The sequence below is a fragment of the Pygocentrus nattereri genome, chromosome 4, assembly GCF_015220715.1.
Source record: "Pygocentrus nattereri isolate fPygNat1 chromosome 4, fPygNat1.pri, whole genome shotgun sequence".
Classification (NCBI taxonomy): Eukaryota; Metazoa; Chordata; class Actinopteri; order Characiformes; family Serrasalmidae; genus Pygocentrus; species Pygocentrus nattereri.
The window spans coordinates 17,786,339-17,804,224 of NC_051214.1; the positions used below are offsets into that span (position 1 = coordinate 17,786,339).

At 39.0% G+C, this 17,886-nt stretch overlaps 1 protein-coding gene across 2 annotated transcripts in view; it reads right to left on the reverse strand.

The window, feature by feature from the left end:
* The window catches only part of si:ch211-243j20.2 (uridine-cytidine kinase-like 1), a 61,664-nt gene that overhangs the window by 14,308 nt on the left and 29,470 nt on the right, over window positions 1–17,886 (reverse strand). The window contains exons 6-8 of one of the 2 annotated variants that reach the window (XM_017701035.2): window positions 13,832–14,021; window positions 12,187–12,248; window positions 1,282–1,301 (exon numbers count right to left, since the gene is read on the reverse strand). In XM_017701035.2, the coding sequence (XP_017556524.1) occupies window positions 1,282–1,301; window positions 12,187–12,248; window positions 13,832–14,021 (272 nt within the window). Of the gene's footprint in view, window positions 1–1,281; window positions 1,302–6,829; window positions 6,847–12,186; window positions 12,249–13,831; window positions 14,022–17,886 lie in introns of both variants that reach the window. The other variant, XM_017701036.2, reaches the window with a different exon arrangement.

Here is a 17,886-nt window from a genome sequence, read left to right on the forward strand (position 1 = left end):
TAAGTTTAAGAAAATATTGAAGGATTAACTGTTATTACCACCATCATCAGCTTTATAATGGAAATGGAAAATCAGCAATACTGCAGCTGTATTGTTTAGATATAAAGGCATATTTTCTCATATTTTAAATGACATTTCTGATACAAAAAACACGAACACAATGAAGTCAAAAAGATCACATAAAATTTTTTTAATTATTATTTTTATATTTTAGATTTAACCTGCAGTTGTAGGCAAAAGTGTCGGGCCCCCAGTCAAATGACATGTTTTCTGTTCATTTTCTAAGCGAAAATAAATGAATGCGTCTTCTACAGGAACAAACAAAAATATTTATTATCACAGTCACCACCACTTTACTGTATTCATAAGAACTTAAATCTCGTGTACATTTTGCAAATTTCTCTTTATCTTTGTTTTAAATTAAAGTGTTTTTTTTTTCTTTTACATAAATGGTTGCAACTGTAACAATTTCCCTCTGGGATCAATAAAGGATTCTGATTCTGAAACCTCGGCACATTTTAATACACAATTACTACTGATTTGCTGAATTTAACACACTGGAGAGAAAAAACAAAAAGGCATAAAATGTGGACTTTGTAAAAATTATGATATTTCCTTATGGAAAATCAGCAAAACATTTCATTTGACCAGGGTATTTCACACTTTTGCATATGACTGTATTAGATGATGAAACAGACTTTAGACTGTACTGAACGTTCATAGTACTGCCACTATAAAAACAATGGTTTATATTCAATATTTCACATTCTGGGCTGCACTTAATCCAATTAAACAGAACTAATTGAGCTCTATTTGTAATCAAACATGCAGTTGGGAAGTGCTGACTTTATCTATGCTCACAAAAAACTATATCAAAATTGATTACAGTAATAATAAATACAGTCATGCTGCCCAGCTCTACTTCACAGTCAGCTAAGACACATAAATCAAAATGCAGCCTATGAAATGCAAAATTCTAAACAGAGTAATTTTAGAATTGTCTCAATACCATGAATCAAAATCAAATTGAATTGTGAGGCACCTACAGATTCCCACCCCTAATTGGGACACCTTGGACCAGAAAACTGTAGATGTTATTTGGCCAGACTCACGACGGTTTGGCCGAAAATCAAGCACCTGATGTCAGTAAGTGGCTAAAAGCAGACGTCTCTGAAAGTAGGTGATGGCAAGACATGTAGAGGAATTTCAGAGATGGATCAAGACACGATGGAAATGGAACAAAAGAAGGAAAAAAGGAGGGATGCAGGAGTTTATCCTCACATATCCCAGCGGAGCTTCCTCTGGAGAAGATGACACAGATTCATTGTGATGACGAGAAACAGAGAAAGAGAAAGGAAAGAGAACACAAACCAATTAAAGCTCAATGTCAATTCAGCTACAGCCACGACGGGAACTGCAGTGGTGGATAGTCTCCCTGACGTAGCCTGAGTGTGCGTGTTCGTGTCTGGACAAGGATGGTCAGGTTTGGGGGATGTTTTATGGTTCTGAAAATTAGACTGTGCTCTAGTCTTGCTTTTTAACTTCATTGTAATTTTAGGGCTGGCCCAAACGGCATTTTTCGTTGGTGCTTCCAAATGAGTACCTAAACACTCGCTCTCAAAACCAAACTTAAAAACATTCATATTAACTTTTAATAATTAACCATCATTTTGATCTTTTTATTACTGCAGTGCAAGCTGCATCCATTAGGTGGCATTGATGGGTCAACAAGGCTGCAAAAAAAAAAAAAAAAAAAATTTCCAACAGTCATTTAATCATGTGAATTTATTGACTAATTGACTTATTGGCTTGAATGTGGTCATTAAATTTGAAACCTGTAACAATGGCAAACTTTGGTAGTGGTTACAGTGTTTTGTTTAAGTTTGTGATTTTGAGATACAGTAATAAGCAATAACTAAAGAGAAAAGATAGTGATAAACACACAGAATAACATTACAGCGCTTAAGGCTGCCATATCGCTGGGTAAACGTTTCAACGGCAGTTCACTAGACGAGCTACGTGTGATTACCAGGTGTACATGTTAAAACAAGTAGAATTTTTCACAGTCGGCTGGCTGACGTATGTGAAGCTCTGAAAGCTGCTGAAATCTTCCAGTAAACAGAATTGAACACAGCTCTGAATATTCTAGTGACTAACATTAGTGACTGAACAGGATGAGCTTCAGTGACTTTTGTAACATCAGCTCTTTTTGACGAATCACAGCAACGACTGCAACCTACCTTTTCTTTTCTTAGTGGTAACGTTAGTAACGTTATGCTTGCACTCAAATCTAAGTCAGGCTTACATGTGTCATATGTGATTATACTTCATTTTAAGAAAATGCTCACAGATGTAGCTTCTTTTTTAGCTGTCAGTCATAATTGGTCTTTTTCTTTCACTATTTGCCTCACATAGTGAAGTGCTGCCCTCTACAGGTTAAGTCATTTACTCACTGTGCGCTGGGTGTCACTGTAATGACAATGTAAACAACAGAAATATTTCCTTATCCATTCAGAATAGTTTCAGCTCTATTTAACATTCAGCATTTTTCTTATTGTCTGATACTTTAAGCAGACAGAAACGACTATTTGTTATTTTTCAGATTCTATAATGTGCTTTATGTTAAACTGTAATCATAAAAATGTCAAAACTCTACATAAATTAGCAACTTCAATGAAGGCTTAGCTCCGCCCACACTTGGCACAACCATGCTGTCTTATAAGCTTGTTTCCTGTAGAACCTACACAAAATACTGCTGTACTAATGGAACACTGTGCATAGTACTAAGATCAACATACCCACATTTTTTTAAATGAGTTTTTCTTCAATATGTATTTCTAACCACATTCAGTAGGGCTTTATAGAAGGATGTTTTTATGTTTTACTCACAGCTGTATTTATGCTAGATTTTGTCCTACAAACTGACCAGGAAAGAAATAACACGGCACAGTGTTATCTTCATTTAATAAACCCCTGTAAAATCCTGTCTCTGGAGTGTCTTTACAGTAACATTTTAACTCCATCATCATCTAAAGGCAATGTTTTTGGTAATTTTGTTTTAATATATGCAAATTACATTTGTCATTGGGCAGACGCTATTATCCAGAACAACTTACAATTTGAACTACAACCCCTATTCCAATGAAGTTGGGACATTGCGTAAAACAAATAAAAACACAATACAATGATTTGCAAATCCATTTCAACCTATATTTAAATGAATACACTACAAAGACAAGATATTTAAATGTTCAAATGGATAAACTTTATTGTTTTTGCAAATATTCACTCATTTTTAATTTGATGCCTGTAACACATTCCAAAGAAGTTGGGACAGGGGCATGTTTACCACTTTGTTACATCACCTTTCCTTTTAACAACACTCAATAAGCGGTTGTGAGCTGAGGACACTAATTGTTGAAGCTTTGTAGGTGGAATTCTTTCCCATTCTTGCTTGATGTACAACTTCAGTTGCTCAACAGTCCGGGGTCTCTGCTGTCATATTTTACGCTTCATAATGCGCCACACATTTTCAATGGGAGACAGGTCTGGACTGCAGGCAGGCCAGTCTAGTACCTGCACTCTTTTACTAAGAAGCCACGCTGTTATAACACGTGCAGAATGTGGTTTGGCATTGTCTTGCTAAAATAAGCAGCGACGTCCCTGAAAAAGACGTTGCTTGGATGGCAGCATATGTTGCTCCAAAACCTGTATGTACCTTTCAGCATTAATGGTGCCTTCACAGATGTGCAAGTTACCCATGCCATGGACACTAACACACCCCCATACCATCAGAGATGCTGGCTTTTGATCTTTCAACAGTCCTTGACCTCTTTGGCCCGGAGGACACAATGTCCATGATTTGAAATGTGGACTCGTCAGACCACAGGACACTTTTCCACTTTGCTTCAGTCCATCTCAGATGAGCTCAGGCCCAGAGAAGCCGGCGGTGTTTCTGGGTGTTGTTGATATATGGCTTTCACCTTGCATGGCAGAGTTTTAACTTGCACTTGTAGATGGAGCGACGAACTGTGTTCACTGACAATGGTTTTCTGAAGTGTTCCATGTGGTAATATCCATTACAGAATTATGTCAGTTTTTAATGTAGTGCCGCCTGAGGGGTTGAAGGTCACGGGCATTCAATGTTGGTTTTCTGCCTTGCCGCTTACTTGCAGAGATTTCTCCAGATTCTCTGAATCTTTTGATGATATTATTGTCTGTAGAAGATGAAATCCCTAAATTCCGTTGCAATTGCACGTTGAGAAACGTTGTTCTTAAACTGTTGGACTATTTGCTCACGCAGTTGTTTACAAAGTGGTGAACCTCACCTCATCTTTGCTTGGGAATGACTGAGCCTTTCAGGGATGCTCCCTTTATACACAGTCATGACACTCACCTGATTCCAATTAACCTGTTTACCTGTGGAATGTTCCAAACAGGTGTTTTTTGAGCAATCCTCAACTTTCCCAGTCTTTTGTTGCCCGTCCCAACTTCTTTGGGACGTGTTGCAGGCATCAAATTCAAAATGAGTGAATATTTGCAAAAAACAAAGTTTATCCGTTTGAACATTAAATATCTCGTCTTTGTAGTGTATTCAATTGAATATAGGATGAAAAGGATTGGCAAATCATCGTATTCTGTTTTTATTTATGTTTTATGCAATGTCCCAACTTCACTGGAATTGGGGTTGTATTTACACAGGTGGGTGAAGGTGGTGTTAGGAGTCTTGCCCAAGGACTCTTACTGGTATAGTGCAGAGTGCTTACCCAGGAGGGGACTGAACCCCAGTGAAGAAGGCAGAGACTAACTACACTATACCAACCAAATGAATGTAGTTTTATGCAAGTAACATATAATTTGCATATCTACATGTAATTTTTGGCTAACACTTGTAAGAATATTACTAATTGACTGGCTCACGTCAACATGATCTAGGTCAGCTTTGGTCTTTTAGCTTCAATGGTCACGTGTTGCACTTGGATGCCTGGCAGGAATGTATGAAGCATTCAACATTCAACAGCATATCAGATACTGAAACTGAGAAATTGGATTGTTTTTGAAAAACATGTGCCCATCTTACATTTTACACATTCCAAAAAAGTTGGGAAGGGGCAACAAAAGACTTTTAAAGTTGTGTAATGCTAAGAAACACCTGGTTGTTGATTGGCAGCAGGTCAGTAACATGATTGGGTATAAAGAGCATCTCAGAGAGGCGGAGTCTTTCAGAAGTAAAGATGAGGAGGGTTCTTTGGGCCCTCTCAGATGGCACTGCATTAAAAACAGACATGATTCTGTAGTGGAAATCACTGCATGGGCTCAGAAACACTTCTGAAAACCACTGTCTGTGAAAACAGCTCATCACTGCATCCACAAATGCAAGTTAAAGCTCTAAAACACAAAGAAAAAAAACAAATATAAACAGGATCCAGAAACGCTGCCACCTTCTCTGGGCCTGAGCTCATTTAAAATGGACTGAGGGGAAGTGGAAAAGTGTCCTGTGGTCCAACGAATCAACATTTGAAATTCTTTTTGGAAATCATGGACACTGTGTCCTCTGGGCTGAATACCACTCAGCTTGTTATCAGTGCACAGTTCAAAAGCCAGTATTCATGATGGTTTAGGGGGCATTAGTGCACATGGCATGGGTGATGTACTCATCTGTGAAGGCACCATTAATGCTGAATGATATATACATGATTTGGCAACATACGCTGCTGTCCAGATGACGTCTTTTTCAGGGAAGGCCATGATTATTCAGCAAGACGATGTCAAACCACATTCTGCGTGTATTACAGCAGCATTGCTCCATATTAAAAGACTCTGGGTGCTAAACTGACCTGTCTATAGTCCAGATCTGTCACCACTCATAATACTTGGTGCATTATAAAATAGAAAATATGACAAATGAGCCCCTGAAACTGATGATCAGCTGAAATCCTGTGTCAGACAAGAACAGAAAACATTTCACTTTCAGAACTACAACCGCGTCTCCTCAGTTTCCAAACACTTACAGAGTGCTGTTAAAGAAGAGGAGATGAAACACAGCGGTAAACAGACCCGTCCCAACGAGGAACATGTTGGCATGAAATTGAAAATGGGCGTATATTTTTCATTCAACATTTCATTTGCCTTTGTAGTATTTTCTTTTGAAAATATAGTTTACATGATTTGCACATCTTTGCATTCTATTTATATTTACTTTCTGCACAGCATCCCAACTTTTTTGGAAATGGGGTTGTATTAATTTTTAAACGTTTTCTATACATGAAAAATCACTGTTGTATCAAAATCTTTGCTGATGAAATGTATTTCCGTCTAGGCTACAATTTTTGTGGCTTAAAAAAAATGCAAAGCTATTGATTACCAAACAGAAACGAACACCAATGTACTCAAATGAATCGGGCCAGCCCTACTTAATTAGGAATCAATGCAAATGCAAAAAAGTTTACCAAACTAAATAAACTCTGGTTAGTACTTAAAACCACTCAGAATTAAAGAAAAAGATTTAAACAAAACCACTGGCTCATCCCCCTTACCCACGTTAACTAAAGCCACTGAAACACTAACCGTGCAAAAAGAGACCAAAGGGTGTTTAAAGCATGGAGCTGCTATTATTCAGCAATATCTCCAGTACTTCCAACATTCACTACAGTAACTATGAACTAACAGCACCAAATGATTCAGTGCAGACGCACTTCCTTTAGTCTCTTCTTACACCTCTGCAGTTTTGAGAGGAGAACAGGAAAAAGAAGACCAAAGGAGAAAGAAGAAGACAGAGATGGAGATGGAATGAGGGAAGGAGAGGGTTCTTTGGGATTGGCAGCCATACCTCACTGTGATTTCACGCTGAGACGAGTTAGAGTGCATTCGGTCAGGGAGGGGTTTAGCGAGTATTTCATTACAAACGCACATGGGCAAGAAGAGAATTAAAAAAAAAAAAAAGAGAGAGAAAAGAAAGAAAAAGAACTCATGAAATGAAACATCCAATGAAAGAAAGCCATTCCAACACTCAGCCCCTCCTCCCATGGTATAAACTGAATCATGAATATTATACCACACATTTACAGCAATGAGATCACACAGTGTTCCACCACTTACACTTAAATACTGCATGCGTTTTTTATCAGATCTATATCACAAAGTTATGGACTTTCTCTACGATCTTTATCTGAACTACAGGAACACAAAACGGCACAAAGCAGCATAATAAGAGACTCAAAACGGCAGCACGAGCAAATGTTTACAGATCTGTTTTAGTCCTGATCGTCTAGCGTCATAACCCTTTCACTTCATTAAGTCAAAGTAATAAATTTGTTCAGTGAAAGAGGAAACATTTAAGACAATTACACAGAAACAAACAATTTCAAAGTTTAGTCTTAGAAGCTGCATTGACAGATTTTCTGAGACTTACAATCCAAATAATCTCAATTACAGATTCAGACTCATCAGTCTCTAAAACTTCACTCTACTGTCTTTTCTCATTAACAGCTTCCTACAGCTGCACATCCTTTCAGACCCACAGCGCTGAGTGGTCTTCTCACAGTGGAAGGATGGACAGAAACACCTGTGGATGTTTTCAGATCTGAAGCAGCTTGATTTTCTCCTCTCTCTCAGAGATCAAAGCTTTAAGTGCTGTTTATCTGATGGGGCAGTTTGTTAGGAGTCCCGTTTTCTCTGTGTATCAGTTTTTAAATTTCGGTTTCAGCGACTTTATTTTCTTTAGACTTTCTTCTTTTCTAATGCAAGTGGTTTATGTTGGATCTGATCTCCTCAGAAATATTTCCTGTAGCTTTTTCAGATGCATATGAGAAAGACGTTCATAAGGCAGCCGACCTCTTTCTGCAGAGCCCTAGTGACCATCCTGCCAGCACAATAGATTTCTCTTCATAACTCTTATAAGAGTAACTAGGATACTGTTGTCTCTGTTTGAGTGAAATGTTTAGATGTTAAGATGACGAAAAAAAACTAATGCACAATAACAAACAGCAATTAAATGCATTAAAAAGCACTTGATGTTGAAAAATGCAGTTCTTCCAGTTAGCCAAACCACTTCATTAAGCACACGTCCTTGTATCTATATTCTAAGGTCCACTAACCATATAGATGCACTTTGTACTTCCACAATTACAGACTATTATGCCTGTTCTTCCTGTGATGTGTTGGTGTGTGTTGTGCTGGTACGAGTGGATCAGACAGAGCAGTGCTGCTGAAGTTTTTAAACACTGTGTCCACTCACTGTCCACTCTATTAGACACTCCTACCTTGTGGGTCCACCTTGTAGATGTAAAGTCAGAGACGACAGCTCATCTGCTGCTGCACAGTTTGTGTTGGTCATCCTCTAGTCCTTCATCAGTGGTCACAGGACGCTGTTGGCTGGATATTTTTGGTTGGTGGACTGTTCTCAGTTCAGCAGCGACACTGAGGTGTTTAAAAACTCCAGCAGCACTGCTGTGTCTGATCCACTCATACCAGCACAATACACACTAACACGCCACCACATCAGTGTTACTGCAGTGCTGAGAATCATCCACCACTCAAATAGTACCTGCTCTGTGAGGGTCCATGGGGGTCCTGACCACTGAAGAACAGGGTAACAAAGTATCAGAGAAACAGATGGACTACAGTCTGTAACTGTAGAAATACAAAGGGCACCTATAGAGTAAGTGGAGCTGATAAAATGGACAGTGAGCGTATAAACAAGGAGGTAGTCATGATCTTATGCCTGATCGGGGTATATATTTACTATTTTGTTACTGGCTTCATCAATGTGTGTATTCTCTAATATCATAATTAATATCATTATCAGCCCAGAAATTATGTAAACTATATGGTCAGTGGAGCTGATAACATGGACAATGAGTGTATTTGTCAGTGTCAGTGACACTTTGGGGTGTTTATGGTGAGAGGACGCAGTTTAAATGGTTGGTTTCAAGATTGAAAGTAGCAATAAAGTGAACAAAGAGTGGACAAATTAAGTCCTGAAAAGATCTGATATACTTAGTGTACATTTTAAAATTCAGAGGTGATAAATTGTACCTTCTTCAAAATGATCTTCAGAAGTCACCAAATGTCAAACTGACAAAAGATCCAACTTTGTTCTGTGTTCGCTTTCCAGAATGAATCAGTTCCCTGACTAATGTAATGGGGCTCTACAATTTCAGAGCAGATCACTTACACTGAGAGACGAACGCTTCATTACTCTTAAAGAGCTGTCATCCCTCACCTTGACTGATCTCCTGAGTACAGAGGATTAATTTCACCAAAAGGATAATTCATGACTTTTACTCATGCAGTCCACCTCAGGAGAAAACACGATAAGATATCTTTAAATCATAGAGGCTTATGTTACTGTCGTTTTCCTTCATATAAAGCCCAGGGGATCCTCTATCCTCTAAATCTGTAACTAACTACTTGAAGTTCTCCTTCTCTTGTAAAAGTGTCACAGCTGCCAAATGTGACCTTAAGAGGAAAGCTAATGTACATTCCTGCAAAGAAAATGCCTACACCATACTTTTACACCCTGTTTTCCAGTATGGGACATGCGCAGTTGTGTTCTCTGGAAGAGGTTTGTTAAATAATGTATTAGGAAACTTGAAGGACCCATATCATGAGGAAAACATATATAGACTCTTATATATTCTTATATAGACTGTGAAGAGTGGTAAGTGAACATTTATGGTTTTTCTTTCTTTTTTTGGAGACAAAATACAGGAACCCCTATAAGAACAGGGCTCAGTTATATATGCACTCACTGAGCACTTCATTAGGAACACTTTACTATACTACAAATACTGTGTAGGGCCTCCCTTCGCTTTCATTACATTACATTTAGCAGACGCTTTTATCCAAAGCGACTTCAAATAAGCTTTCAAGATGTTGAATTGTTTTGAGATTCTGATCCACGTTCACGTGGTTTCATCATGCAATTCGGGAGGTCCAGTTTCATGTTGCGAAACTCCTCTTCTACCATATTCCAAAAGGATTCAGATCCGATGACTGGGAAAGCTGAAGAACACTGAAATCATTGTCATGTTCGTGAAACCAGTCTGAGACTTCTTTTGCTTGGTGACATGATGCAATATCATGCTGGAAGTAGCCATTAGAAGATGGTAAATTGTGGTCATTAAGGGAGGCACATAGTCAGCAACAATACTCAAAGAAGCTATGGCATTCAAGCAATGATTGGTATTAACAGGTCCAAAGTGTTCCAAGAAAACATTCCCCATACCACTGAACCAGCTTGTTGGGTCCATGGATTGATGAGGTTGGCACCAAATTCTGACCTTATCATCTGTGAGCCTCAGAAACTGGGCTTCATCAGACCAGGCTATATGTTTTCAGTCCTTAACACTCTTTAACTCCAGTGTTGATGAGCCTTTACCCACAGCAGCCTCAGGCTTCCTGTTCTTGGCTGACAGACGTGGAACCTGACATGGTCTTTTGCTGTTGTAGCCCATCCTCCTCAAGGTTCAAAATTATGTGCATTCTGAAATGCTTTTCTGCTTACCACATTCTCATTCTCTGTTGATTTCTCTCATCAAAAATGCTGAACTGCTGTTCACTGGACGTCCTTTTTTATCACGCAATACTGAGTCAACACTAGAGACGGTTGTGCGTGAAAATCCCAGGAGATTAGAGTTAAAGAAACATTGAAACCAGCCTGTCTGACACCAACAATCATGTCGTGGTCAAAATGATTGAGATCACACTTCTTCCCCACTCTGATGGTTAATGTGAACAGAAGCTGAAGCTACTGGCCCGTATCTGCATGATTTTATGTGCTGCACTGCTGCCACACAATTGGCTGATTAGATACCTGCATGAAGAGAAGGAATACAAGTGTTCCAAATAAAGTGCTCAGTGAGTGTAATTCGGTTTGATCCTAAAGGATAAAGAGAGGTTGAAAAACAGTAAAAATGAGTGATCACAGTTTTTGGCACACAAACACACAAACATCAACTAAGGGAAAATATTCTATTGCTGGTTTTCTGACTACTATTGTGACTGCGATTAAAACTGTGATTATTTTCTATAAATTAGTCAGGCCCATTATTTTGAAAGTAGATGAGAAAATCAACTTTTTCTTGGTTTGAACCACATGGCTGCTTCTGATAGGCCTAATTCATCTACACATAACTCACAAGTTCAATTTTCAATGTTATTGGATTAAACTTCCCATACTGAATAAAATACTATGATTAATAACATGAGTATTTATTAAAACTGCAGCTCTTATGATTTTAAAATTGCACTTCAATAAAAAAGCAATTGCATTTTGATATAAAATGATTCATCTTTCTGCCCTTAAGTAGACCTAAGGGAGAAAAATATCACTTAAGAAAAACTGAGTATATGGACCCTTTAAATGTGCTCCCTTTGAATCTTTTTCATCCAATAAAATACCCTGAAATGTTTGGTTCTGCATAATTTGTTCTGTTGACTTTATATTTTCATTGCTTTTTAAAAACTCTGATTAATAAACAAGCAAATTACTCAATTACTCAATGATTAGATTACTTGATTGCTAAATTAATCAATAGTGATGGCTGTAAACAACCTATATATGCATGTTCGGTGCAGCATGACTAAGCATGCTCCACTGAACATCGCTGAACAGTTTTAAACCAGAAAAGACAGCCTCTTGTATATCACATGAGGACGGGACATGATGAACGCAGCTATGTGCTTTCAGGAACTATAAATGACTCCCTGAAATGGACAATGGGCCAGTAAAACAGAGCATCAGCACTACTGGTCAGATTCATAGACCCTAGCCAATGTTTACAATGCCCTTTAATCATAAATCCTGTAACACTAAACATCTGCTGATTCTGTTCTGCAGCACATATTTTGTGCCACCATGAATCTTCTCTCTGCAGTCTGTGCTACTAGTCTTAAAAACCTTGACCACTGGGAGGAGACAAAGACAACCTGAGTTAAATCTGACTCAATGGTACCTGCATGTCTTTGCAGCTCATTTTGTCAATGTTGATAAATCAAACGCTAAATATTTATTGTGATTTATACCATGGCTTGGGTCTCATATGCACACCCATGCAACGAATCTCAGCTAGCTGTGACACTGACATGCATGAAGGCCATTCTCAGTTTATATCTAATCACATATGTACATGCTATTATTATTTTTAGAATGTGTCTGCACACACAGCCTTTATTTCGACATACCTTTTCAAGCTGACTATGGACGTGCTGGACGATCAAATCCAAAGCTACAAAATTCTCTCCACCTTGAGGAAGAACAGAAGAGCATTAGACACATGGTACAAATGGAATTTCTGAGGTTTTAGGAGGAAACATTCAATCTTAAGGCATGAAGTTTCATTTGGGTATGAAGAAATTAAGTAAAAATTAACTTCTGATGACTCGTCCATGTAGATGATGGTGTCTGTGCAACATCATTGAACAGTGGAACACTGCTTAATTTTTCCTGTGGCAGCGAAAGCTTTCTGCAGGACCTTGGCAGTGATGTGGGGGTTTTGCTTTGCATATCTGATTGGTCTATGAGTAGTTCTATCACAGAATTAGCTGGTGGGCCATTTATATGGATACACCCAAATATATGGGAATGGTTGGTGATATTAACTTCCTGTTTGTGGCACATTAGTATATGGGAGGGGGAAAACATTTCAAGATGGGTGGTGACCATGGCGGCCATTTTGGATCCAACTTTAGTTTTTTCAATGGGAAGAGGGTCATGTGACACATCAAACTTTTTTTGTACAGACAGGATAAAAGTTTTATAAGAAAGTATGAGTATTTAGATTTTGTATTTGGTATCAGAAGAAAATGAAACTGATCAGATTAGAACATAAAAATCACGAGACGCAGAGTTTTAATTAAACACCGAGTTAAAGAGCTGCGTTTTCAGATGTTTATTAAAAGTGAGCTCTGAGCTCGACTGTCTAATAAAAGCTGAACTGAGCTCCACAGTTTAGAAGCAGAAGAACTGAAAGAGTCTCTCTGTTTGTGTTTTACTGAAGGTGTAGGTGGAGGTCAGAATCTGCAGATCTAAGACCATAAACAGATGGACCCTCTGTGATGTAAAAAGAGCTTTGAGGTCATTTAGAGCTAAAAACTAGTAGCAGAGCTTTAAACTCTATCCTGAGCGATACAGACAGCCAGTGCAGCTCTTTTAAACCTGGACTGATCTGATGTCTCTGTGCTGTTTCTGTTATGACGCAGACATATTTTGTCTGAGTTATAATGGATGTATTGTTTTATTGGGAATTTCAGTATGAAGACCATTACAGTGATCAACTGCTGGAACAATCGCATGAACAAATTTCTCTGCGTCACTCAAAGAGAGAAAAGGCTGATATTTCTCAGATGATGCAAAGCTACTTTAGTGATTCAGCTTGTCTGGAGTTCCAACAGTTTTAAAGGGTCACAGAATTTATTACACGCTGAAATTGTCTACACTTGATTTAGATAAAGGCCTAATGAATCAAATAAGCTCTGAAACCTTAAACACTACACAGATCCAATTGAAAGGGAATCCAAATTTACAGAAATGCCACATTTTATATTTTATTTTTATATGAACAATAATTTTGAGAATGTCATAAAGTCAAGTTTGTTCTATATGGGGGTGGTTTTAACTCCTTTTAACATAGAAAATCAACAAAACATGTAAACTTTCAAATATTGCTGTATTAAAAAAGAGAGCAGGTTAACTGCCTGCCAGTCAAGCTCACATCCATTGCTGGCCATATTAGTTTTTGTGCTGAGATCCTTTAAAAGCAGATGTGCTCAGTTGTACAGGGTGGATGTGAGTAATGAATCTGAATTAATGATTAAATTCAGCACTTACCTCTTGGAACCACAATGTCTGCTACCTGGACTGTGGGTTCGATGTACTGTTCGAATGCTGGCTTGACAAATTTATTATATTGCTTAATAACACCACCAATGTCACGGCCTCGCTCTGAAATATCCCTCTTCAGTCGTCTGACCAGCCGGATGTCTGAGTCAGTGTCCACAAACACTTTCATGTCCAGCAGCTTTGGGAAATACAGAGAGGGGAAAAAGGTAGTTGAGGAGGTTGAAAGTCATATTAAATCAATGTTAATTTATATTCATGAATAATATGAAAATGCAGATTTAAATATTATTAACCAAAACACCCAAAAAAAGGTATGAATGTTTTATTCTAAAAAATTACTGCATTGAGTTTTGTCTCAGCTTCTAAAACACAAGGCATTTTGGATGTTATTGGAACTTCATTCTTGATTCTAGACCAGGGATCTCAATTTCCTCAAGCAAAGGTCCAGAACATCATAATGTCCAACTTGCATTATGACTCAGTGCCACATACTGTTTACTGAAGTAGCCGAGTAGAAATATCAACATCTTATACAGTCGACAACTGAATATCAGATCAAATAAAGTCCAGTTCAGTCACATTTACTGTCAGTTTTCTCTTTTTGGATCACGTCATGTGGAATAACTTCCCTCTGATTCACTTTCTTCTCTGACTGCTGTTTCTTGCCTCGTCCCTCCCGTGTGGCGTCACTCACTCGAGTCTCAGTGCTCATCACAAACAGAACTGATTGGCTCAGTAGCGTCAGGTGTGATATTTACAACGCATGTGATTGGTCTGTGAGTCTCCAGCCACCTGAACTCGTACCGTAAAGGCTAGAAAAGCTACGCCGATTAAAACAGGACCACCCCATCCAAATGAAATAATTCTCCATAGTTTATGGGTTATAACCTGTGAATGCACACTTGGCTAGAATCAGTCTATACCTTTATCTGCCACAAAATTTTATGTTATTGAAAACATTGATTCTAAATTGTTGAAGGAGAATCTGTTTTTATAGCTAATCTTCTAAAATAGGGTTGACTTTAGCAATGTCTGTCTGCTGCTTCTGAAAGCAGATAAAGCTGCAAAATAACACCAGAGATGTTGAGATTACACACTTACAAAAGTTACCAAATGCTTCACTGTTCACAGGTAACAAATAAAATGAAACTCCGCACTTCCTATTTACAATTTTTCACAATATTTTTTTAGACAGCAATTGAAAAACAACTTTAAGACCTGTTGCCAGATTTGTAGTTTTCCCCTTGGAGTAAAATTCTGAAGTTGCAGGGTGTGTTTTCTCAGGATACTTTCAGAATGTACAGACAAAAAAGATAGAAAATAAATAGTTTTATGAGTTTGAATAGCTGGAAATTTGAGGACAGATACACACATACAGTAGATTACAGCTGAGACTGAGAGGGCGGCACGTCTGATGGCACATCATCGATTCAAGTTCTAAAGAGGCTCGTAATCAAGAAAAGTACTGCTACTTCAGTGAAGTAATTAGGCAGTAAAGTAAAAGTACCTTTCATGTGTGTATGTGTCTTAATTCCTAATCTCTATGTAAGACATATTATCCTCTGCTTGGGTGCAGAAGCTATTTTAAGACCTAACTGTACATTATGTAGGGAGTAGGGAGGTATTTGAGACTTAGCCAAGGAATTTTAATATAATATTAGTTAGTTATAATATAGTTTTTAAAACCTCGGAAATGTGCAGCCTATTTCGGAGTGATTATGAGGGTCCAATGTTTGACAGCACAGTGTGTTCAAGTTCAGCATACAAAGGGCACATTATTAGGCCACAGGCACTTCGTTGGTTCGTGTCCTTGGATTCTTTAAACTTCTCTGATGCTGCAGCCTCAGTCTCACTCATTTTGATAAGTCTGTTCTAATTTTTTTTGGTACAGAAACATCAGCATGCATGTTTGAGTCTCAGCAGCGCAAAATTATGATGAATATCGAGTTAGATTTCAGTACCACATATGAAAGTGTCTCAAATTGGAACTGAAAATTCAGATTCAGATTCAATGCGTTTATCTGTTCATACTGACACACAGACACACATCTGTGTCACACATGAGGAAAAAGATGGGATTTGGGCCTGTTTTACCTGCTGTGTAAACATAGCCTAAGTGCCAGTCTGTTGTACTATGCTCAAAGTTCAGGCCTCAAGCCAGAAAAACTGCATTTTGTGGTTTTCACTGACCAAATAAAAGAATAATGAATGCCTGCACTCATAATACTGGTCAGAAAAATTGCAATTTGATATCTGGCCCCAAACATTCAGTCCTAGTAAAATCTGATACTCCTAGAGAGTGAAAACCACTGCTTCATGTTGGTCTGAAAACATTTTCTGTGTGACTTTTCCACAGTTAACGGGTAAGTCTGAAACACAGCCAAAGGCAGAGGTAATGGCTGCATTGAAAGGGGAGGGTAAACGCAGCAGAAGGACATATCAGTGGTCCAACATCACTGACCCAACACAGAGACTTGACATTATTCAGTGGAGCCAAAAGACAGATGGGAAACAGTAAATCACCTGCAAACTACCACACGGAAAAGGCACACACACATATACACACACAAACAGCACTGCTAGCAGATCCGTCACCACTGAGAGCTGTAAGATGAAGAGTGCACAGGGTTGGATATATAAAAGGCAAAGTGCAGAAGGTCAAACACATATATTACACTTTACACTGCGAGATATTCATCATTTCTCCTGAAGAACCACCACAGCAGAGCAGCAAGGAGCACTGAGATGCGCTAGAGCCCTATTCACAAACTCCCATCAAGCCATAATGTACAAGAGTCGTGATTCAGTTAGAATGAAACAGTGAAGTTCCATCCATTCATTAGCTGACAGCTCCACTCATTCGGACTACTGCACTCCGGCTCAGACTGCGTGGCAGCCATAAATCACTTGCCGCCGGGCTCCTTCACCGATGCCCCCACAATTACTCCTGTTTTAATTCATATGGATTTCTGGGCGCTACTGTTCTTAAAAGAATCAAACAGCACAAGGGGAGCTATCAAAGTCGACAGGGACAAATGGCGCCCGTTCATTTCCTCTGGCCTGACTGGCCCAGCCTGCAGCGTCTGAAAGAAAAAGCAGCGAGGACGAGACAAACATGCGGGATGAATTCCATTTGTTGGTAGAGAGGAAAAGGAAAGTGAATGGGGAAGGAGGATGGAAGGGGAAGGGAAAGGAGAGGAATACCTAAATTCCCACACGTGGAAAAACAAGGTCCCATCAAAATAAAATCCAAACACATGAAGAGAAGAATTTGACAGTTATTGCTGTTTTGTCCTAAGAATGAAACAAAGTGAAATTATATGAGTTTTCTTTGAAGCCAGTGTACAGTATCGTACACTAATCGTCGGTGATGGACACGTGACCCGAGACCCAATAGGGGACAGTGTCGAGACCGAGAACTGAGAGAGAGAGAGACAGAGAGACCACTCCTACCAGTTCAAGGCCCTGCAATGCCAAGAGCTGAGCAAAAAGGAGAGCCCCCTGTACAGCTGGTCCTGACGCTGAGCTCACTAACACACGCTAACACTGTTACCTGTCAGGACCAGCCTGTAATACACACAATCAGACCAAACCAAATTATAACTCTCCAAAAACAAAACTACATCACCCACTGGAAAACACAGACACATGCACAGAGTAAAATGCAGTGTTATCTGGCCCTAAAACATCAGTACACTGTAGCAGATTACCTGAACACAGTGACTGACACTAAACACAGAATCACCCTGACAAAGTACAGACTCAGTGACCACAGTTTGGCCGTGCAGATCGGCCGCTACCCACCCGGAGAGAGCGAGGCCAATTGTGCTCTCTTGGACTCTTGGCTATGGACGGCTGTAACATCACCAGCGATCTCCTGATGACCAGGCCAACACTTAGACAGTTGCGACTCGGGAGCCCCCTATCACTGCATTTATAAGATTAAACTCCACCTTTTGGTCACATGACAGCTGATTTCTAAACATCAGCAGAAAATCCAGGTTTGACTGTGAACAAAAGCAAGAAGACTGAAAGTTTCACAG